The 23,324-nt window shown below is 46.4% G+C and overlaps 1 protein-coding gene across 1 annotated transcript in view; it reads left to right on the top strand.

Moving 5' to 3' along the window:
• The window catches only part of NT5DC3 (5'-nucleotidase domain containing 3), a 64,584-nt gene that overhangs the window by 12,889 nt on the left and 28,371 nt on the right, over positions 1–23,324 (top strand). Inside the window, exons 2-4 of the mRNA XM_046646194.1 lie at positions 7,721–7,905; positions 16,964–17,038; positions 17,502–17,557. Coding sequence (XP_046502150.1) covers positions 7,721–7,905; positions 16,964–17,038; positions 17,502–17,557 — 316 coding nt within the window. The remainder of the gene's footprint in view (positions 1–7,720; positions 7,906–16,963; positions 17,039–17,501; positions 17,558–23,324) is intronic.

Consider the following 23,324-nt stretch of genomic DNA (forward strand, 5'->3'; position numbering starts at 1 on the left):
TGCATTACCAGAAAATTAAACTTCAATGGTTTTCGAGTGCATTTCAGCTTTTTCAACTGATCATATTCTTGTTACACTATTTGGTTCCTAAGTTCAAATATCTGGCATGTATGTCTGGGCCTCCAAGTGGAGCACATTTTCTCCAGCTTTATTAGTGTCTGTAAGGATCTCTTTCTATATAAATCTTTATCCACATCTCTGAATGTTCCTTAACATAGATTCCTAGAGGGAGAATTACTGGGTCAAAGGGGATGAATATTTTTAAAACGATCTTGGTACTTATTGCCAACCTGCTTTCCAGAAAGCTCCAACTGATTTATAGTCTTAAGCAGCAAGGGGTGAGGCTGCCCCATTCCTAGTGCCAGCCCTGTGTTCTGTCACTAAAAACAGAACAAGAGTAGACCCCCGGAAACAACACATACAAATAACCACAATAGCCACAAAAATGCCACTGCACGCTGATAGGAGGAAAATGGCGCCTGCCTTTTATTCCTTCGGCAAGGAACACGTGCTTATTAGGGGAAGAAAAGTAAATGAACTAGAGTAAAACCATTGGTAGTTCCACGTTTCAGAGAGAGCTGCTGTCTAATTGTTTTAATTTGCTTTTTTAATAATTAGAATAGTGGAACATTTCCATTTATTAGCCATTTAATTTCCTCTCTTGTGAGATATATCTTTTTATTTATTGGATTTTTTATATTAAGGATATTAGCCCTTTCTTGTTTATCTTTTAATTTTCTGTCTAATATAACCTTCCCCCCAGATTATTATTGTTTTTGATATTTTTAGATACACAGATGTTTAAAAACTACGTTGTAGATCTGTTGATATTTTCCTTTTGTGATTTATTGTATTGCTTTTACATTGAGAAAGTTGCATTCTATGCAGAGGTGAAATAATTAGTAATCTATATATTTTTCCTACTTTAAAAAATTTTTTTAAGTAAATTTAACTCTTTGATACACATAGTGTTGGTTTTGCAGCATAGCGTGAAGGAAAATCTTACTTGACATTCTTTTTGTAAAGCTAACCAGTGTGTATTTAGTCAGACAGAGAGACCGAATATTCTAGGCGAATTTGACTGAAGTCACTACTCTCCCAGTATATTCTGGAGAACACAGAGTGGTAGATTACCCGTCTTGCTGAAACTAGGGCACATGAAGGAGAATTCAAGATTGGAAAGGAGGATTAAAGTCTAAATGGGGACTGCCTTTGATGCCAGGTTAAACAGTTAAAATTTGTAGGCAGTAAGAATTTAAGAAGTTTGAGTGGCTGAATATCCTTGAAATGAACTTTTCGTTAGGACTCCTTTAGCTGCAAGCAGTGAAAAACCCAACTTGAACTGATTTAATTTAAGCAAAAAAATGTTTAAAGAAGACATTTTATGGGCTTGTGTAATTGAAAAATCCAGAGGTAGTACTGGCTTCAAGTGTGGCTTGATCCAAGTTTAGATGATGTCACTGGGTGGCTTTTCCTCTCTCTCTTGACCTTGCCTTTTTCCTTATTGGCCTCTTTTTCAGGTTCCTAGAGATGGCCTCTGGCGTTTCCAGATTCATGTCCTCTTAGGTCCAAGTTACGAAGAAAAGAATGCCTCTTTCTTGAAATTTGCTTACAAATCCAGAAATTTCCTTGGTTGGACTTGTTGGTTCACTTTGGCTGCAGGGGGAGTGTGATGATGATTAGCTAGAGGGGGTCCTGTGTCTGCCCCAAATTAATCAGTGTTGGTGAGGGAATCCAGGTGCTCTGTTTGGCCTGGGTCATGTGCTCTCTTTCCGGAGTCAGGAGTGGAACATACAGTCTGAATGTTGGGGAGGGGTGGTTTCCCAAAGAAATTCAGCGTACTGGAGAGATAGGAGATGTATCAGTCAGGTTAGGCCAGGTTATGCTGCAGTGACAAGCAACACCAAAATCTCAGCAGCTTACTGCAGACAGCTATCACCAAAGTTTATTGTTTGCTCATGCAAAGCCTACTGTGGCTGCAGGTGGCTCTCCAGGGCAGTTGCCTCCACTTGGTGGCTTAGCTTCTAGGCTCCTCTATCTTGTGGTCTCTCCATAGCAAATACTTCCATGGTAGATGCAGTGGGGGAAGGGAGTGCGCCCTGTTCTGGAAGTGAGGCATGTCACTTCTGCACACAGTCTGTTGGCCAGAGCTGGCCAGAGCCAGGGGTGTGAGGTGTAATCCTCCCCATGTGCCTGGAAGGAGAGACAAACTGAATGTGAGTGAGCGGGAGATGGTACAGCCACCCTGGGCGAGCACCAACAACCAGTGCCCACAGCCATTGCTTACTGCAGGCTGCCTTTAGGACCTCAGCTTGCCAGACCCATCCCCCATGCCCCTTCTCTCTTCATCTGACTAGTTCCTGGGTTAATGCTGAGAGCGAGTACTGTACTTGGCACACTTTAGAGCTTTCTTTCCAGTGCTGTGTGTCCAAGGGCTGAGTGGTAGTCACGTTGCCTTTCTGAAGATATTAGGAATATTCCTTGACGTGACCCAGGCCATGGATTTCTACTTGGTGCTGTCCCCACACGCTGCTCTGTTAGGCTCGAGGCCTTTATTAAGAGAGAGTCATTTAGCGTTTCTGAATGTTGATGGGGATGAGGTACTTGGCAAAAGTTCTTTTTCCAAGACTCAGATCTTTACAGAGTTTAAAAATCTTTCCTTGAATAGGTAGAAAATGTCTGACTTCTATTCCCAAGTTCTGACTTCGTTCGTATTCTCTGTCAATAGTAAGGATAAAATTTAGGCCAGGAGGGAATTCTTCTGTGGTGGTCCTAAAAAAAAAAAAAAACAGAAAATGCAGTGGCTGTGGAAAACTGTATGGCAGTTCCTCAAAAAATTAAGTCAAATTACCGTATGATCCAGCAATTTCATTTCTGGGCGTATGTCCTAAAGAAGTGAAAGCAGGGGCTTCACAGGGACATTTGTGCACCCATGTGCATAGCAGCATTATTCACAACAGCTAAAAGGTGGAAGCAACCCAGGTGTCCATCGATGGGTGAATGGATAAACAAAATGTGGTATATACATCCAATGGAATATTATTCAACCTTCAAAAAGAGGGAAATTTCTGCATGTGCTGCAACATGGATTAAGCTTGAGGACTTTATGCTGCGTAAAATAAGCTAGTCACAAAAAGACAAACACCATCTGATTTTTCTCACGCGAGGTACCTAGAATAGTCAGATTCATGGAGACAGAGAGTAGAATGGTGGTGCCAGGGGCTGGGAGGAGGGATGGGGAGTGATGGTTTCATGGGTCCAGAGTTGCAGTTTTGAAAGATGAGATGAGTTCTGGAGGTGGATGGTGGCGGTGGTCGCACGACACTATGAATGTACTTAATGCCCCTGAACTATACGCTTATAAATGGTTAAGATGGTAATGAGTATTTTACCACAGTAAGAAGAAAAATCCAAACCAAAAAAACCCCAGGAAGCTTACAAATTTTCCCTGTGGGTTGTTCCCCACGTTTCCCAGTGCCCTGTGGGCTTAGCAGATGAGAAACTGGAAGCTGCCGAGCGTGCCAGCGGGTTCCCAGTCTGCTGTGCTGCCCGGTGGAAGGGGCTCGTCTCCCACCTCGGGCGGCCGCGCTGGCGCTGCGCTCCGGTCAGCGCTGTCTCTCCATCTCTTTGTACCAGTTGTATAGTCTTGCTGTCATCATCCATCAGGTACAGAAGCACTTCACTTTCTGAGTTCATACCCCCTCTTGTTTCTGCTTTGGGGAAGTCCATAACCGACTGGTCAGGGGCCCTCGGTTTATACTTCACAGTCTACGGTTTAGACAGGTGGTTTCTCTCTCTGAGTGGTTGGCATTTTCTTTTGCCTTGTAATTTTCCTTTTGTTCTTAGCACCTTTCTGAAGCGGTTGCATGGGGTGTCGAGATCCCTTTTGGGCTTCTGGTGTTTCTCCCGTTTGTTTGGAGTGATGACAGGTGAAGCAGCCGGGCTTTCCGGTGCTGGGGTTCGTGTGATTCCAGCAGTGCGGCCCTTCCCTCCAGCGGGGCTTCCTGGCAGCCTTCGCAGATGTGCTGTTCCTGATTTTCCATCGTCGTGGCATTTCCTTGAGGGCTTCACATATCTTGTCAGGTAGTAAAAGGGGAGATAAACTTGATTGTCAACGCCATTTCTAAATATAAATTTCTAATTTAAACGGGCTGTTAGAACTTCCCTTGGAAAGGTCATTTGGGAAAGCAGAGCTTTCGGTCACTCTGTAAGTGATCCCGCTTCACTTACTTCACAAGGACAATGCAGCGTGAAGGTCATATTCAGAAAATAGCATCATCTCCAGTGGCCCATTGATTATGTAAGACCAGGGGATCTTTGGGTGTTAGATGCCCAAGACTGGCAGCTTCTCCTTCCTCGGGGCTCCTTTTGAACCGTCTGCCTTCAAATTCTTAAAATGTCTGTTTACCACCTGCAGATTGGTCTTATTTGCAAAAGAAAAAAAAAAAGCCAAGGTTATTGTCTCATTGATTTTGACAAAAGAAACTAGTGCGGAAGTGAAATTGTTGGTGAATCTTGACTGGATTTTCAGTAGACTCAGTCACGTCTAGGTTGTCAGTGGGAGACAGACGCTCCTTCCTGCCTGCCTTTGCCTGGACATTCTGGGTGGGGGTGTAAAGGTTTCTGTAATATGACACCTTCCCTATTGACTGTGAGTAGGCTTCAGGGGTCAACCTCCCCGAAATTTTCTGCGAAATCTGTATGTACATTTTTCTGGGGAAAGGATTCTATAACTTCTGTTAGGTTCTCGAAGAGACTCAAGCCCCAAAGCTCTAAGGATCCTTCTGAAACATGCTCAGAATACCTCTTTGCGGCTGGTACTGCCCCGAGTGGAGCTGTCACCCTGTGAAAGTAGTACCTTTTGAGTATTTCAGTTGGCCCCTTAGAAGAGAAGAGGACAACGTGGGCCATTCCCAGTCAGAAAGAAGTGAGCAGAAGGGAGGGGAACACTGTAGACTCTGTGGTAAGCACCAAAATGATGAAGGATTGACTCCAATTTATTTTGGAAAAAGATGCACCCTTCTCAAATGTTTGTTGATTCCTATAATCCTGGGGAAGAGAGTTACGAGCATACATGCTGGAGCCCGACTTCCTGGGTTTGGATCCCAGCTCTGCCATTTAGTGGTTGTGTGTCCTTCCGCAGATTATGTAATTTCTGTGTGCCTCAAGCATCCTCATATAGAAAATGGGAATAATATAGTCTTTGCTTCATAAGGTTGTTACAAGGATTAAAGGAGTAATATAAAGTGCTTGTGATAACATATAGTACATGATAAGTGCTTAATAAATATTAGCTCTTAAAACGGAGCCAGGAGGTTGTCCTGAGTAATGTAAAGAGTAATAAAATATGGACAATTGGATTTTAGCAGTAAGACATCGTTCGATATTTTGGGTGCGTGTGTTGGTTATTTTGTACCCATCTCCGAAAAGTCACCTGTTTTCAGCATTTGTCTACTTATGAGCTGTTTCAAGTAAATTTTGGTGCACAAACATCACAAAAGGTGAAAGAATACTCTTACATACCCTTTTAGTAAAATAGGACGACAATCTGTGTTCTTGTCACAAAGTGTTGCATGGTGAGATTCTCCTTGTTAAATGGCTCCCCGTGGAATGACTAACTGGATGAGAATGTCATGTTTCCTTTGTGTCTTCAGAAATATATTGTGCAGTCTTTGATCCTAGATTTCATCCAGGATGTGGTCATTGGAGACTCACAGTCTGAGGTGTTACTTTTGTGATCAATTTACCCATCATCATTAGACCCCAGGAAGCTGCTCTCCATCTCTTTGCATTCATCTTCTGACTCATCTAATAATTGTGAAATGTCTTCCTCTGTCAGTTTTATTCTTTTTGCCCTTATGAGTAGAAAATGAAAAATTAGGAATTCTCGACTGTATTCCATGAAAGCTAAAAAAAAAAATGACTGCAAAGATGGCATCTTCAGACTTCTGCCTTCTTGAAAATGATGTACTGCTTGGGCAGTTCAGTGAGTAACCTGAAGGATGATGTCGTAGTGATGATTTATTTCACAATTGCACCATCTTACACCATCTCCTGTCTTTCTCCTGCTTTCTTAATTTAGTCTTTTAAAAAAATCATGGGTGGGAATAATTGATGAGTAGTGATGAAATAATTCCTACAATGATAAAGTAGCAAAATGTTTCAAGATGTTGGAAAAATAAGATCACTAATGTCTCATACTGCATCCTAGATTTTTAAAAGGGTCCAGTGGACTCATGGAAATTGTAAGGTGGAATGAGTTTTTGGAAGAGCTCCAAGAAAGAATAAAAGTCATGAAATAGCAATCCTCACAAATAGTTAGGACTGCTCAAAAAAGAAACTCAAAACTGACTTTGGATCCAGGGGACCCTGATGGTATGCTGGGGGTTAATCACACTTCTGATAAACAATCTGAAATAATTTGAAAGGCAAAGATTAACATATGAAGATGCTCATTGTGGTGTTATTTTTTTAAAATAGGAAAAACCTGAATGTATAACATAGAGTAATAGGTTGATTATGGTACCTTAATGTACCAAAATCTTTTTTTTTTTGGAGGAAGATTACCCCGAGCTAACATCTGCTGCCAATCCTCCTCTTTTTGCTGAGGAAGACGGGCCCTGAGCTAACATCTGTGCCCATCTTGCTCTACTTTATATGTGGGATGCCTGCCACAGCATGGCTTGCCACGTGGTGCCATGTCCACACCTGGGATCTGAACCGGTGAACCCCAGGCCGCTGAAGTGGAACGGGTGCATTTAACCACTGTGCTACTGGGCAGGCCCCTTATGTACCAAAATCTTATGTAATGGTTTAAAGTTATATCCTCAGAAAGTCTGTAAAGATAGGAGAATACAATCATGATAGAATATCAAATTTGTGGAGCATAATACAAAGCTGTATATACCGTGTGAGCTGAACTATGTAAAATATATACCGTCTGTGTGCCAGCTATATAACGGCGTTTCTGTCAATGACGGACTGCAAATATGATGGTGGTCCCGTAAGATTAGTACCATGTAGCCTAGGTGTGTAGTAGGTTATACTGTCTAGGTTTGTGGAAGTACACTCTGATGTTCACACAATGACAAAATTGCCTAACGATGCATTTCTCAGATCCCCATCGCTAAGTGATGCATGACTGTGTAGAACAATATTGGCAGCAAATATATAAAATGTTAATAGTTTTTTTTTGGGTTATGAGGTGATGTGTAACATTTAAATAATCTATACGTTTCTCTATCTTCTAAAATCTATAACTAGCATATATTATTTTTTAAATAAGACTCTTTGTGATATTAAAGCAAATATTATTTTTTAATAAGTTTTAAGATACTATTTACATACTGTACAATTCACTCGAAGTCTCGCCTTCAGTATATTCACAACAGCTGTTCAAACATCACCATAATCAATTTTAGAACATTTCATCTCCCCAAGAAGAAATTCTATACCCATCAGCAGTCATTCCATTTCTCTCCGCCCCTCCAGCCCTAGGAAACCACCGATCTACTTTCTGTCTCTAGGATTTGCCTGTTCTAGACATTTCATATAAATGTCGTCATACATGTAGTCCTTTGTGACTGGCTTCTTTCACTCAGCATCCTGTTTTCATGGTAAAGCAAATCACTCTTACACTTTAGTTGACTCATCTTATTTAGAAATCATACTAACCCTTGTTTGTCATAGGATATAATTTAGTTTTTTCCTTTACTTCTAGAGTTGGTTCCTTCAATTATGAACAACTTGTTGAATCCAGATGCCATTTTCGCCAACAACGAGATGAGCCTGTCGGACATTGAAATCTACGGCTTTGATTATGACTATACCTTGGTGTTTTATTCGAAGCACCTGCACACACTGATATTTAATGCTGCTCGGGACCTTCTCATCAATGAACACCGGGTAAGAGCTCGGGAACGTTGCCGTCTTCCTCTCCCTTCCTGTAGACATTTGAACAACAGCCGTGGGCTGGGCTGGTCTCGTGCCCGGCACATGGACGTCATTTAGTAAGTTGTTGCTGAACGAATGAGTAGATTTTGTTCCATGCCAAGGGACTCTCTCTGGAAGATAGTTTTGTTTTTTTCTAGAACCATTTTATTGAGGTATGATTGCCATGTAAAAAGCTCTACTTATTTAATGTGTACAACTCGATGAGCTTGGGGATAAGTATACACCCATAAAACCATCACCGCCATCAAGGTCATAAACTATTCATCGCCTCCCAAAGTTTCCTCCTGCCCCCTTTATTATTGTTGTTGTTATTTTGTGTGTGTGTGTGGTAAGAACACTTAAGGTCTACTCTCTTGGCAAATTTTAAGTATGTGATACAATATTGTTAGCTGTAGGTACTGTGCTTTGTAATAGATCTCCAGAACTTATCTGTCTTGCATAACTGAAGCTTTGTATCCAGAAGATAGTTGTTTTTTTTAAACAAAATCTTTAGATTCCTCTTTGACAGAAGACTGGCCCAGGCTGTGCATTAGTGGAGATTCAGCTGCACAGGTTTGGGCTCTTGTTTCTTGCAGAGCAGTGCTGTGGTTTCTGCCAGGCCTGATGAAGTGGCAGCCTGAGTTCCTTTTAAAAGGAATTCTTCAAATTTTAGGCACTGTTTTACCACCATCACTGATTTGAATTGTTCTTGTATAAAGGATATTTGAATGTTTTCTGATGCATAGTATTGTCGAGAGCTTATAATAAGGAAGGAAAAAAGAAACACTCCAAATGGAACATTCTTTTCTCTATTTAGTCTGAGTACACGTTGCAGGCCCCAGGAGGAGAAGCATCCTCAGAGGTCGTCTGGACTAGCGCCCTTTAAGGACGACCACCCAGCATCCTGAGAATTGCAGCTCGAATCTCCATCTCAGCCTGGAGTGCATTTCTCCGGGAGGCAGTTCTGATTTTTGGGAAATTCTTTGATGGGTTGAGCAATTCTGTCTTCATACAGCTTTTGCCATTGGTCTCTTTTCTTTATTCATTTGTTCATTCATTCGTTCCCATGTTCCTTAAGCCTTTACTGAGTACCCCTTCTGTGCCAAGCCCTGTGACAGAAGCTGGTAAGATGAAGATGAGTGGGACACAGGTCCTGCCCTTGGAGAAGCAGCTGTCTAGTGGGGAAGCCAGTCGTGTGAGCAGATGAGTTATGAGGGCACCTGGTAGAGGCCTCCGCAGGCATCTCAGCAGAGAGCTAGGGCTGTGTGGAGGATGCTTGGAACAGCTGTCTCTGCCGGAGGGAACTGGAGAAAATGGTGAAGCAGGTGCTGCTTCAGAGTCTGGAAGGTGGTTGTCAGCACAGGTCGGCTTGGGGTGGGTGGAGTGGGTGGGTGTGAGCAACCTAGAAACCACGTTATGGAAACTAATGTTTTATTCTTGACTATTTGAATAATGGGCTAAGTGTTAAATAGACCAGTCATTATGCCCACCAAGACTTCTTTTTTCCCAGGCCAATTGTTCTCATTCTTTGGACCATTCTCATTTGTCCTCTTTTCTAGTTTTTTCATCATCTTGGTTACCCTCCTTTGTGTGTGCTCTGATTTATCCCTCTGAAATGTGAGGCCCTGAACTGAAGATGTGACTGCAGGTGGGGTCTGACTAGTGCAGAACAGAGGGAGACCATCACCTCCCTGGTTCTGGATACCATACTTTTTTAATTTTTAATTTTTTTTTTTTGAGGAAGATTAGCCCTGAGCTAACTACTGCCAGTCCTCCTCTTTTTTGCTGAGGAAGACTGGCCCTGAGCTAACACTTGTGCCCATCTTCCTCTGCTTTATACGTGGGACGCCTACCACAGCATGGCGTGCCAAGCGGTGCCATGTCTGCACCCGGGATCTGAACCGGCGAACCCCTGGCTGCCGAGCAGCAGAACATGTGAACTTAACTGCTGCGCCACCGGGCCGGCCCCCCATCCGCCCCCCATACTTTTATTAATGCAGCCAAAGTTTTCCGTTAGTGTTGGATCCTCACCATCTGAGCCAGTGTATTTCCTGATCCCCTCAGCTTTTGATTATCAGTGGATTTAATAGGCAGCTCATTTTGTCCTCATTCAAAATGCAGAGATGGCATTTGCCAAAAAATGACCTTCCCTTCTGCCGCTAAGCCAACAGCCAGCTTTCTTTAGTAATGGCCACTTTGCCGGATGTAACCCTATCTAGCCACCTGCCTTCCGGCTGCATCTCTCCATCTGTTCAAGAGAGTCTCTCCTCTTCCGTTTAACCCGCGATCTCTTCCCTTGACTGTGAGGATGGAAGCAGAGTAAGAACTAGGTGGTCCTGCCTTTGCTCTCCTGTCTGCCAGCTCGCCCTGTCTCTCACCACTGAGGGTGTTGCCTTGGTGTGGGCATCCTAGTCCCAGGCCATCTGCAGCATTTTCTGTGACTCTGATATCACTTATAAAATGAAGCTTACACTGATAGCACCGTCTCTTGATTGTCTGCTGGGTGCCCAAAGCACAGCTTCTAGAGCCTGACCACTGGCGTTCAAATCCTGGCTTTCACAATCTTGAGCAACTCACCTAATTTCCCTGGGCCTCAGTTTCCTCCTCTGTGAAATGGGCACAGTAGCAGTTCTTTCCTCACAATAGTGTTGTGATGATGAGATGAGTTAATCTATGTGACATGCCTGGCACACAGAAAATGCTCAGTTGATGTTAGCTGTTATTACTATTATTTCTAGTCTGCATGACAACCCTGCAAATAGCGATTGTCTCATTTGAGACTTTTAGAGTGAAGCTAGCAGTGCAAGGCCACAAGACGGCGGGGGGCACAACCAGGCTTTGAACTTAGATCTGTCTGTTTCCAGATGCAAATGCTCTCTCCTTTATTCCACGTTGCCCCTTTCGAGATTAATGACGCCTTTCGTTTCTACCCTATGGGTTTATTGTTCAAATGAAAATAAAATATTCATGAAAAGAAAAAATTTATGAAGATGAAAAACTTCTGAAATTTGGGGAGAGAGATGAAATCGTTCTGGGAAGAAAGGTGCAATAATTATGATTAGAAAATCTAGATTTAAGATCGTTGAAATTTCATTCCCATTATGTCTGTTTGTGGCTTTGATAAAAGAAATATGTCGTAACACTAATTATATCAGGCATATTAATAGAGTCAATTATGCAGATTTTTCTCTTGCTTTGGATTTGAAAATAATTCTTCCAAGATGCTGTTGGAAGCATTGTTTGGTGCCATTTTTCCTGCCAAGACTAAATGTACTTGTAGAGATGGAAAGGCATCTGCTCTTGAGATGCACAGTAATAGAACAGTGAGTTTGCAATTTAGCATCTTTCCAAAAAGCAAATCTAAAAGTTCCAGCCCCTTCTTAATTACTTTTTTTTTTATAAGAGCAAGTTTCTATGAAAATGGAAATAAGAAATATCAGGTAGTAACTGTATCTGTATCTTCATTTCTTGTGTCCACCAAGGGATAGAAAGGGAGGATTAGAAGACTTCTTGATTTCATCTCCCAGATTTGCACCCCCGTCAGTGATCCTGATTGTTAATTGTTACTGATGTTCACTCAGTTTATCAAATCCAAAGCCTAACATTAGCTGTGACCCCTCACATTCTCCTGTATTCCACGTCTGATCTCTCAGCAAATGCTGCAGGTCCTCTCTCTTTTTTAAAATAAGCTTTAAAAAATTTTTTTTTTTTTGGTGGGGAAGATTGGCCTTGAATGAACATCTGTTGCCAATCTTCCTCTTTTTTTTTTCTCCCCAAAACCCCAGAACATAGTTGTATATCCTAGTTGTAGGTCATTCCAGTTTTTCTATGTGGGATGCCACCACAGCATGGCTTGGTGAGCAGTGTGTAGGTCTGTGCCCAGGATCTGAACTGGCAAACCCCAGGCCACTGAAGCAGAGAGTGTGAACTTAACTACTCGGCCATCGGGCCGTCTCCTAAATAAGCTTTTAACTTTAGAAGAGTTTTAGGTTTACAGAAAAGTTGCAGAGGTTACACAGAGAGCTCCTGTATACATACCCCACACCTGTCTCCTGTAATGCTAACATTTTACATTATTGTGGTGCATTTATCACAACTAAAGATTCAATATTAAAGTATTATTCATTGAAGTCTGCACTTGATTCAGATCTCTTTAGTTTTTATCCAACGTCCTTTTCCTGGTCCGGGATCCTGTCCAGGACACCACCTCACATTTAGTTGTCCCGTCTCCTTAGGCTCCTCTTGGCTTTGACAGTTGCTCAGACTTCCCTTGTGTTTTGACGACTTTGACAGTTTTGAAGATCACTTGGGTACTTTTTAGGATGCCCATTTCCCGGGACCTGTCTGATGTTTTTCTCGTGCTGAGCCTGGGGTTACGGGATTTGGAGAGGAGACCACGGAGTGGTAAAGTGCCATTCTCCCCAGTCGTGTCAAGGGTGCATACCCCCGACGTGACTGTTCACCGATGGGGTTCGCCTTGACCGTCTGGCTGAGGTAGCGTTTGTCAGCTCTCTCCCCTCTGGTTTACTCTTTTCTCTCTTTCCGTGCTGTTTTCTTTGGGAGAACGTCACTGTGCAGCCGTGAGCTCTCTTTTCACTCATTCAGAAGGTGTCCTGACTCCATCCCCTGCTCGCCTCCCCCACTGCCACCATCTGGTCCAAGCCACCGTCGCCCCCACCCGCTGGTGCAGTGCCTCCGCCGGCTCTCCCTGCTTGCCCCTTACTCTCTTCTCCAGGCGGCAGCAAGAGGGCAGCTTTAGCATTAATCGCATCATTCCTGGGCTCAAACCGCTCAAGCCTTCCCATCACACTTGGAATGACAGATCAGGCCTCCCAGTGCTCCCAGGTTCCCCGCTGCCTCACACTCTCTCCTCCCACTTGCCCTCGCTCTGCTCCAGCCACATCGGCCTCCTTGTTGCTCTTGGAACCGCCAAACGCTTGCCTACCTCTGGACCTTTGCACTTGCCATTTCCTCTGCTTGGAACATCCTTCTGCCCCCAGGCAGCTTGAGGCGTTGCTCATCTTTTTTTTTTCCCCCCCAATTTCTGAACCCTGTACTGCCTTTTCTTCATAGTACTTATTGCTACGAAGCACTATACTGTGTGTTCATTTGTTTATTTATATATGGTCTGCCCCCCGTGGCAGGATGGAAGTGTCTTAGGGGCAGAGACTGTGTCACTTTTGTTTGCTGCCATATTTCTGGGCCCTGGCAGAAAGTATACGCTCAGTAAATCCCTGGCGTCTTTCTTGAATTCCGCGGTTAAGTGAGAATATCGTGCTTCTTGTGGCATCTCTACTGTGGGGCAGGTCCTTTTGCCCAAGCTTCCGGTTTCATATGGCTTTCTCAGAGCTTGTTTTCATGCCCTTCTGCCCTGCCTCGAATTAGGCTTATAATTTAGGCTACTTTAAATATCAAACAGAGACTCTGAAAAATGGATCTGTTTATAGGCATGTGGACCTCACGAACTCAGGGGCAGTGTTGTAATGGAGAGGTCACTAGCTGTGTCAGAGCTCTGTAACTAGCCAGGAGGGGGTCATGTGGCCAAGCTGCAGAACGGTAGGAATTAGTCACACATGGGGATTTGTGGAGGCTCTGCAGTATTTTAGGATTAACTTTGCTTGAAGCTGTCAGGGACATTTCTGTAGCATTTTCGGGGGGAAACCTTGCTCTTTCTTTGTCCCCACCCTCTAGCCTGCCCAGATTGCAGCTGGAATTAGAACAAATCCAGGAACTGAAGGAAACCAGACTGAGCCTAAAGAAGAAGATTTTTTAATAAAAATCCCAAGGAAGGGGGTTTTACCTTCGGTATTCCTTAGTGCTTTCAGGGACCCCGGTCATCTTCATGACACATCGGGCGAGTCATGTTTTTCAGACTGGTGGAAAGTTTCTCAACTCTGGAGAGTTCAGAAAATGTAGCCGTGGGCCCTGGGAGGGACAGGTAACCTCCGGGCTGATGCGAGCTGCTTCGGCTTCCTCCACGGCGTGTTACAGTTCATGGTTATTCCCAGAGGTGCTGCACATGTGTGCGTGTGCATGTGTGTGCATGCGTATTGGAAGGTTGGAATGTCCCATCACGAGGACATTTTGGCTTGGCTGGCTGTATGGGGAATCACAATTTAGGGGCAAGAGTGGAGCACAGAAATCATCCTAGTCCAAGCATTTCGTTTTCCAGATGAGGGAGGAGGCCTGGGGAGGTTAAGTGACTCGCCTGAAGTCCTCCAGGAGAGCAGCGGAGGGTGGCCGAGTGGCTCTGACAGCCCGGGCCCCCCCTTCCCGGGCCAGCCGAGCAGCACAGTTCTGCTGAGCACTTGCTGTGTGCTGGAGACCGTCCTCACTCCCCGCCGGCATCTTTTCACTTAATCTTCTCCACTTCCACGTAGGGTAGGACTTTTGCTATTCTTACTTTGGAGATGAGAAAACCAAGGCTCAGAGAGACAGACCACCCTGCCCAAGGTCAGCCAGCTTTCACATGGTAGGACCAGGATGTGACACCTGGTCCCTCAGCCCCGGAGCCAGTGTTGTTCATCGTGACGTTGTCCTGTTGAGGCTCTCTCAGCTGCTCTCTCAGTTTTCCAGGTCGTCTGCTACAGCCTCTGGACCACTTGAAAAACATGGTGTGTCCATCACGCTTTGTGTATCATTGTGTATTTTTTCTGAGGTTTTCCGTCAGTCTTTAGTGCGTGGCGCTGCACATTGACAGGTCACACACTTTGGCCCCGGGTTGGCCATGGCAACTTGCAGTGAATCTAAAGGTCTGAGCACCAGCCTGGCCTGCATGGCACAGTGGTTTGTTCCAGCCCCCGCCACTCCCCAGGCTCCTTCCGAACTCCGCCGCGGCCCTGCACGGACACCAGCAGCTGCGGGACTGCTTGCTTTTGAGTGCACACCAGCTTTACACAGAATTCTAAGAACGTGTTCTTGCTGTGGCTCCCAGAGAACACACAGCAGGAGCGACAGGCAGGGGAACGTGCGTGGGTGCAGGGCCCCGTCTCACTGTGATGTCTGAGTCCTGCTGGGGAACCTGGAGAAGGCTTGTTCAAAGAAAGAGCCACTAGACCTCTCAGCCATCCATGTAGAGAGACTCTAGCGCCGTCTCTCAACTACAGTAGCCGGCACTCCCCTCGTGCCCCGAATCCTCTCAGCAAACTCACGGAGCTGCCGTCACAGGAGGCGACGAGCATCTCGTATGGTGGCTCGGGGATGGTTTGGAATTGGTTACGGGGTGGTTAGCTGTGGACCTGAGTATGACACGGACCGGGGTTCGAGTGCTGACCCAGCCACTGTTACCTCTGTGAGCTTGGGCAGCTTCCTTCACTCTGCTCCTCAGATCATTCAACAGGAGCACAGGCCTGAGGCGCCTCCCTCCTTCACGCTGGGGTAGTGAGGAGTAGAGAAAGTCGCAGGAAGGGTCTGGAGCGGTGTGTGGCACCTGGGCACGGCTCAGTAAATCACGTCTCTCAGGAACGTTGGAAATCTCTCCCTCCTGTCCTGCGCCTTATTCCTCACTCCCGAGTTTAGAAGGAGATTCCAGAGATGTGAAGTTCCTTGGTCTCGCCTCAGTAAGCAGAACCGTGGTACCATGTGTTGGGTTCTGTGTGTGTGTGTGTGTGTGTGTGTGTGTGGTGAAGTATGTCAGTAAAATGCAGAGCTGTACACAGTGTGCAGAATCCTTGGAAACGCCCATGAGTGGAAATGTCATTTAGTGATTTCTTGGTACATGTGGCAGGTGTTAGATAAATGAGCCCAAATGTGACATTTGAGTCAGTGCTTCGTGCAGCTTGAATTGAAAACTCGCCACATGCGGTTCAGCCTGGTGGTTCCAGGAAGTGCTCTCACAGCCATGTGCCCCTGGCCATGGAAAGTTAGTGAGGCCGTGTGGAGAGGTTTCCTGTGCATCTTGATAGTTGTCTAGGTTTTCTGTTAAGCAGTTTCCACCATGATTGGACGATCCTGGTGACATGGCCTCTGTAGACTCAGGAATATATATTCTGTCCTGCAGATCTGTGCTCTTGCGGGTGGGTGGGAGTGGGGAGAGCAAGGGCAAAGGGCCGACCTGACTCCCTGCCCCACCATGCCCCAGCCGTGTGGCCCAGGCCAGGAGGTTTCATCTGGTGCCTCTGATTCCCGTCTGTAGAATGGGCGTTGTAGGGCCTGCTGCACAGCGGCAGCAGATGCTGTCAGCAGGATAGCTGGGGTTCTCATTCTGAGGTTTGGGGAGGGAGGGAAGGACCTGGATGCCTGGTGCTGTGGATAAGAAGGGGGCTGGGATTTTGCATGGTTTGAGGAACGGTTTTATAACTAGGAAACACCAGGGGAGCTGAGCTGCCTCCAGAAGTCATGCATATTCTGAGACGGCATTGGAGCATAACTGGAGCCACGTGCTGAGAAAGGGTCTCTCTGGGCCCTGGAGGGAGGGAGGTTGTACCCAGAGCCGTGGAGTGCCGCTAGCCCCTGGAGGGTGAGCAGCGGCCAGCTGTCCGGATGAGAAAAGCAGTGAAAGCTCCGTGGAGGCGGCCCCCTTTGAGAAGTTCTCACCTTGAATCTCTTCATGAAACCTGGTAGGGGGCCGTCCAGGGGTCTGCTGCATCGAGGGGCTCAAATGTGAGCTGAATGGGTGGTTGACAATGTGTTCAGAAAAGTCTTCTAACTGATGGGACGTTCCAGCTCCTCCTCCTCAGGACCCTTAAACGCAGTAGGAGGAAGGGGCGTATTGGAGGTCGAAGCGGATGCGTTTCGGGGATCTCAGGGATCTGGGAGCCAGGGGCAGAAGGGAGGGAGGGGGTGGGATTTAAGATGAGGGAGATTGGAAGGGATGAGGCCCCACCTGCGCTTGGGCGGCTACAGGGCATGGAGCAGGAGGGCTGGCTCTGGCCAGGAGGCGCTTGGACCGGGAGCAGAGGGACAAGCTGTGGTCCGTCCCTTCTGACCCAGGTGCTCAGCTACCTCCACCCCGTGCAGGATCGAATCTGGACGGTGTCTTGAATTTCCTACTACGTTGTTAGCTAAAACCGGTTCCTTTCTTCCTCCTTAGTATCCCGTGGAAATCAGGAAGTATGAGTATGACCCAAGTTTTGCAATTCGTGGACTTCATTATGACGTGCAGCGGGTAGGTTTAATTCTCATGTTCTTCTCCAGTTTAATGGTGTTTGGGAATAAAGTGTGCCCTCGGTACTCTTCTGTGCTGAACACATAAATTGATTTTAAATTATGTTCTTCGGGGCTGCAGAACTGAATTATTCAAAACATCTTTGGATAAAGTCTTTTTCGAGAAACTGTGTATTAGAAAAGCATGAATGCGTTTAGCTGTTTGGGAGATAGCATTTATTTCCAGTTGTCATTTTCGGTGTTCTGAGGAGGAGCCAGTTGTCACGTCCTTTTTTGCAGACAGACCATTTCCTTAGTGAGTGCACAGTGCTCTCATCAACAAGCAAACCTTTCGGAAACGTAGGGTCTGCTGCTTTGTTGTAACAACTTAACGTGGATAGGATTTCTCCTGACACCTGGAATTCGCACTAGATATGCACAGTGTTGTACCTTATTTACCTGTGCATGTCTTTCTGTTTTTGAAGGCAGTATTGATGAAGATCGACGCTTTTCATTACATCCAGCTGGGAACTGTCTACAGGTAAGAGTAAGAGGAGGGACATTTAATTCACCCGAAGTAACCAGGTGGCTTTGGGTTTCAAGACCCACGGACTGTTTAGTGATGAGAAAGGCTGCAATGTGTGTATTTGTAATTCATTCATTCATTGACTCACTCCCTCATTCAGGAACATTTGTTGGGCCTACTACTGTGCCAGATGCTAACGGTTTGGCTTCAGGATGCCCTCCGGGAGCTCGGGGTGTGGGTGGGAAGCTACACAGTAAACCAGTGACTGCAGTCGAGTGCAAGGCAGTGATGGACGTGTGCTCGGACCATTGGGGAGCACCCTGGAGGTCTGGGGAGGGCAGGGTTCAGAGGCGTGGCCAGCCCCTGAGTGGCGGTCCTGGAGAGGACATTTGGGTGGGGAGGGGTACTGGGCGAGGGGGCGGGTGCTTGTTCCCAGGTGGTAGTTGAGTAGTTTGGATGTTAAAACTTTTTTTCCTAGTTGTGAGAATTAGGAGACGCCCTTAGCTCGGTTAGAAATCTTTAGGACTGAAAATGAAGGGTTTCGCCTTTTCTAATTCTCAAATTGGGGTGGGGTTTAGGCGTGTGGTTTGTGTTTAGATTCGTATATTGTACCTTAAAAGAAGATGTTTGCATTTCTTAGATTATTCTCTCCCAAACTATTTGTTAAAATTAATATACATGTAAATATTTTTTATCAAAGTAAAACACACACACAGTTACAGTCAAATAGCACTAAAAACGTCATAGCACTAAAAATGCCAACAGGCCTCTGTCCTCCCCTCCCCACCCAACTCCTGTGGACGCTTAGATTTTTTTCTTTTGGCCTTTTTCTTCCTATTTCTAATAAATGTGCTCATACTTCTCTTTCCTAATATATTAATTCTAGCCATCGTCCCTGCTATGAGAGATGAGGATTTAGCTCTCTCGCACTCACACCTCCTCCTCCAGCCTCATCCTTCTGACCTCGCGAAGATCTCAGCATCTGGTTGTTTCCCCATCCTGGTTTGCATTGTGACTCTGCCTGGCTCGTTCACTCTTAAGCCAAGCTGTGCACATGTTTCTTGTATGATGTTTGGTTTTTCTTAGATTTAATGATAACTTCATTTTTTGTTTGCTTAGTTTTCTGTGTAGGTGTCCCTAGTTTTTTTTAAATGCTCCCTCACAGATATGAAGCATGAATTTGTTTCCCAACACTTCACATGTCTTAAATAATCTATCAGTTACTTTTTTTTTTAAATTGACTACCCCCTCCTTCTCTGATCTGCTCTGATTGGGTTCACCTCTTTCCCTGTTCCCTGGTTGCCATCTCCTCCTCTTTCTGCCTTTATGCCCTCATTTTGCTGGAGCACATCCTGCAGTAGCTTCCTGGTGCCCCCTAGGGCTGAGCCTTTCCGGAGGGTCTGTGGCAGTTAATCAGTTCGTCTCGTTGGTGTCCCCTTGCAGGTCCCTGTTCTTAGTGTGGCCAAGTCAGGAACCGCCTTTTCATCTACTGTTTCTCTTCTAAAAACGTCTTGAAATGTCCTGTCTCCTGATGGGTTTGCTCTCATTTCCTTTACCTTCTGAGCAATTCATACTTTACTGTTTTACTGTCATTTTAACGGTGTTTCAGGAGGAGAAGAGGTAGTGGTGATGATGAGAATAATAATATTAGTAATAATAAATAGCAACTAACAAATATTGAGTCTTGCTATGGGGCATGGCCATGGGGGTTTATTTGAGTTAACTCATTCGATCCTTAAAATAAGCTGATGAGGTAGATATTGTTATTAGTTTCAGAGATGTTAAGGACCTTGCCCAGGGTCACACACAAGTAAGTGCCTGGGCTAGAATTTAGACCCATGCTCCAGAGTCTGCTCTGGGCCAGCATGCCGTGTGTCCTTTCTGAAGGTATAAGGGTTGACTGGAAGTCTGTCACCAGACCTTTTGAATCTGTCCTTCTGTCTCTGTTTCTACCATCAGCTCCCTGGCCCAGACACTTACCCCCTCTCCCCTGGGCTCCTGCGGTTTTCTGCAGAGCATCCTAAACTGGACTTTGTCGCTAGACTGACTTCCCTAAAGCATTGCCCTCAACAACGCCCTCCTATCTTCTGAGGTCCTAGATGGTGCCACTGTCTAGTGAATGGAGCCCAACCTCTAAGGAGGTTTTCCTGCTCCAAACCCTTAGCTTCCTCTTCTTCCATACACAGCTCCTTCACTTACTGGACTGGTTAAGACCCTTAGTTGCAAGTGACTGAAACCCAACTCAAAGTGGCTTAATCAGAAGCACAGTATTGGCTCACTAGTTGTATAGTCCAGGGACAGTGCCACTTGCAGGTGTGGCTGGCTCCAGGGGCCCAGTTGATGTTGTCAGAACTCTCTGCATCCCTTGGCTCTCCTCCTCTCTGGGTTAGCTCACGCTCAGGCAGGCCTCTCCGTGTGGTGACCCTGGCAGTACTGGGCTTCCAGCCTCTGACTTCAGGTTGAGAGGAGAGGGGAGCTTCTCTTCCCAGCAGTTTCAGACGGTCTTGGACGGTGTGGGTGCTGGGCAGGTGAAAACACATATTCTTTCTTCTGAGTTCTCCTTTCTCACCGCTTGGCATCTGGCCATGCTGGCGTCCTGCCAGGATGCAGTGTTCCTTCTTCTGCCTCTCGAAGTCCCACCCCTCCTTCGGGGCCGGCTCCTCACCGCTCAGCCTCCCGCCGTCCTTCTCGCTCCTCTTCTGTGGTCACATGATCCTGCGACTCCTCATTGTCTAGTTTCTTCTGCAGATAAATTGTCCATCGTTCTAAGGAGTGTGGACGGGGCTGGAGGAGGAGCCAACGGAGGCATTTAGAGGAGAAGGAGTCTTCAGATTTAGGTCCTGGGAGGGTCGCCGTTGCCTCAGGGCTGAGAGGGGGTTTGGGGGCTGAGGCAGCAGGGCGCATGTGTGGGCTCTGGAGTCACACTTCCTGGGGGTGACCCCTGGCCCCACCGTTCACAGGCACGTGGCCTTGAGCAAGCTCTAGACCGTCTCAAAGCCTTGATCTGCTCCTCTGTAAAATGGGCCAGATTCCAGTGCCCGCCTCAGGGGAGGTTTGTCGGCAGACTGAAGCACGCCTGGAATGGTGCCCGGAGCACTGTGACGCACCTCATCCATCCAACCTGTAGATCAAAAGTAGGGTGAGTTTTTTATGAGCCAGAGTGGGGATTATAACCCGGGAAGGCCTTAGAAGGTGTTCCGGAGAAGCATGCGTTTCAGTACAGTCTTACATCTTTTTAGAACAAAGAAGATACATTGAACACACCCAGGATACATTTTCAAAGAGGTATTCAGTTGCAAATTAGCAGATCAACGTGACCATGCTGCCAGGAAAGGCACTAATCTGGGTGTCCCCACTAGGGTGTCCCCAGTAGGGCATAGGAGGGGAAGTGTGCGTTCTTTGTTTTAAGAGAGTGCATTCCTTACTTTAATGGATGAGCAGATGTGCAGTATATGTTTGATAGGCCTTAAGTCAGGCTTTCTAGTTTAAGCCGAATCAGTTTTGAACTCGAATAGTTATCCCATATACCTCAGTAGGTGAAAATGTCTTGTCAGGAGGCTCACGTGGCTGCCACTTCTCTCCCTTTCCCCTCAGAGGGGGTTACGGATGAGCGGATGGCTGGGAAGAATGCTCCAGCCTCAGTGTCCCCATTTCTGAGACATGCCGTGGGTCTCCTGCTCCTCCGTCAGGTTGAATTTGAGGCCCAGGGCTGTGGGAGTGAGTGCCCTGGGCGGAGGGCGCCCTGGCCCTCCCTGCAGTCCCACTTCGTACCCGCCTTTGAAGTTCTTAACAGGAACCTGGTGAAAAGCCAGGGTTGTGCCTGTCCCCATCACACCAGGAGACTTGGATGGCGCTCCCCATACGCCGGTTACTGTTCTGTGAGTAGGAGCTTGTTGACTCTTCTCTGTGACACCGGGAACCAGGTGCTGTTTGTGAGCCCCGTTTCAAAATGACACGGAGACCCAAAGAGCTTAAATCGTTCAGGTAGTGCCCCTGGTAATTAAGGGAGCTGGGATTTGAACCCCGGGGAGACTCATTCACATCTGTGCCCCTAACCTTTCTCTCTCTCATAAGCACATGGGGCCGTGTGTGGAGTTTGCATTTCGGCGTTGGTGCTGGTGTGGTGTGTAGGCTGCGTTCCGGTGCGGTTCTGGGTGGTGCTCCCTCTGCGGGAGCCGCCTCCTGCGGGGTTCTGCTGACCGTGGCTGGCTGATTGCTCCCCTGCTTTGAGCTGACATTTGGTTACTTGGGCCTTAAAGATGCAGCTTGTGTGGCCACGTGCCTGTCAATGTGTCTTAGAGGTGGCAGTGGCTTCTGAAGGATTGGCCAGAACCTGGTGTGGGGGCAGACAAATAACTCACCCGCCAACAGGATTCTCTTACTTCTTATATTTTCTTTCTCAGTGTTGGAGCCACTGGGGTTTGCACAGCTGACTGCTGCTGCTTCAGCAAGGGCTGTTTTCCAGGGTCACTGTCTAGAGTGATCTGGTCTGGGACCAGTGTCTTATCTGGTTTCCAGAGCCAAGATAAAGGGAAGTACAGTGCCTCTTTTGTTTTCAAAGGCCAGTAGTTGTAACAAGTTAATCAAGATCAGAGGCAAAATATTAATGAGTCCCCTTGGATATTTTTAAAAGTAATATGAGGGCAGAGAATGAAAGAAGGAGGCTGAAATTATATGTTAAAGTTACATAGCAAACATAAATAATATTTTCTATGTATTTTAATATTGGCTAAGTGATTTTGTATGATAAGCAACTCGTTTGTATTGGTAACTAGAATTCTTACTGGGTTCTTTGTACCCCTACTATGGCACAGCGTGGTGTCCCATTGTTCATTCTCTGGCATCCTGCTCATTGGTGCCTGTTTCTCAGGTGCCTCCTCTAGAGAAGGGGGTCGAGGAGCAGACATCTCCCTTCATGTCACTCTAGAGTGGGCGATCGGGGGGAGGGACTGAGAGACCACTGAATCCCTGTGAGAGCGCCTGGCAGAGGCAGGGGTGCAACCCAGGCCACTCTGACTCCAAAATTCCTTTTCCCCCTGTGTGGAGGAGCTGGTGCCTTTGCAGGAGGCAGGCAGATGGTGGATGTTACCTTTGCTTTTTATAGATGGGAAACTGGCCTTCACTGTCACATAGCATTTGGGGTCATCCCTCTCAGAGGTGGTGCCCAGGCTTGCTGCCTTGGGCCATGGGGTCTCGCCCACCCGAGCCTCGTGCATGACTTTTTCCCCTTCAGCACTGACCTTCTGAGGGCAGAGTGTCCGTGGGCAGGAGGATCTTGGAGACAGAACCAGCCTTTCTTTCCCTAATGTATTAAAAACATTTAAAAAAAACCCAGCCCACCCAAAGCAAGTCATTAGGAGGCCTCGGAGCTTGTTGAGGGAGGCAGCGTGACCTAGTGGTTGAAGAACCTGGGCCCCTAGGCCCAGAAAGCCTGGCATCCAATCCTGACCCACCACTTTCTGCTTTGGTGACCTTGGGCAAGGTCCATGACCTTTCTGTGCCTCAGTTGCTTCCGCTGGAAGATAGAAAGAAGAATAATGCTGCCCTCCTAGGATTGCTGAGAATTAAGTGAATGACTATGTGGGATTCATATCTGCCATAGAGTAGCTCCCATGTAGTGTTAGCTGTTATTTTCCTGCTCTTATTACCAGTAGGATGGTAGCAGTAGGAACAGTAGTAGCATCTTGCCTGTGATTTGTAGCAATTCCTGGTGGCACATCTCGCCTCCTTATGGTAACAGCATCTCGCACTTTGGGTGAAAAATCCCAGCAGTTGCCAGAGG

This window comes from Equus quagga, chromosome 19 (assembly GCF_021613505.1).
Source record: "Equus quagga isolate Etosha38 chromosome 19, UCLA_HA_Equagga_1.0, whole genome shotgun sequence".
In the NCBI taxonomy this organism is placed as follows: Eukaryota; Metazoa; Chordata; class Mammalia; order Perissodactyla; family Equidae; genus Equus; species Equus quagga.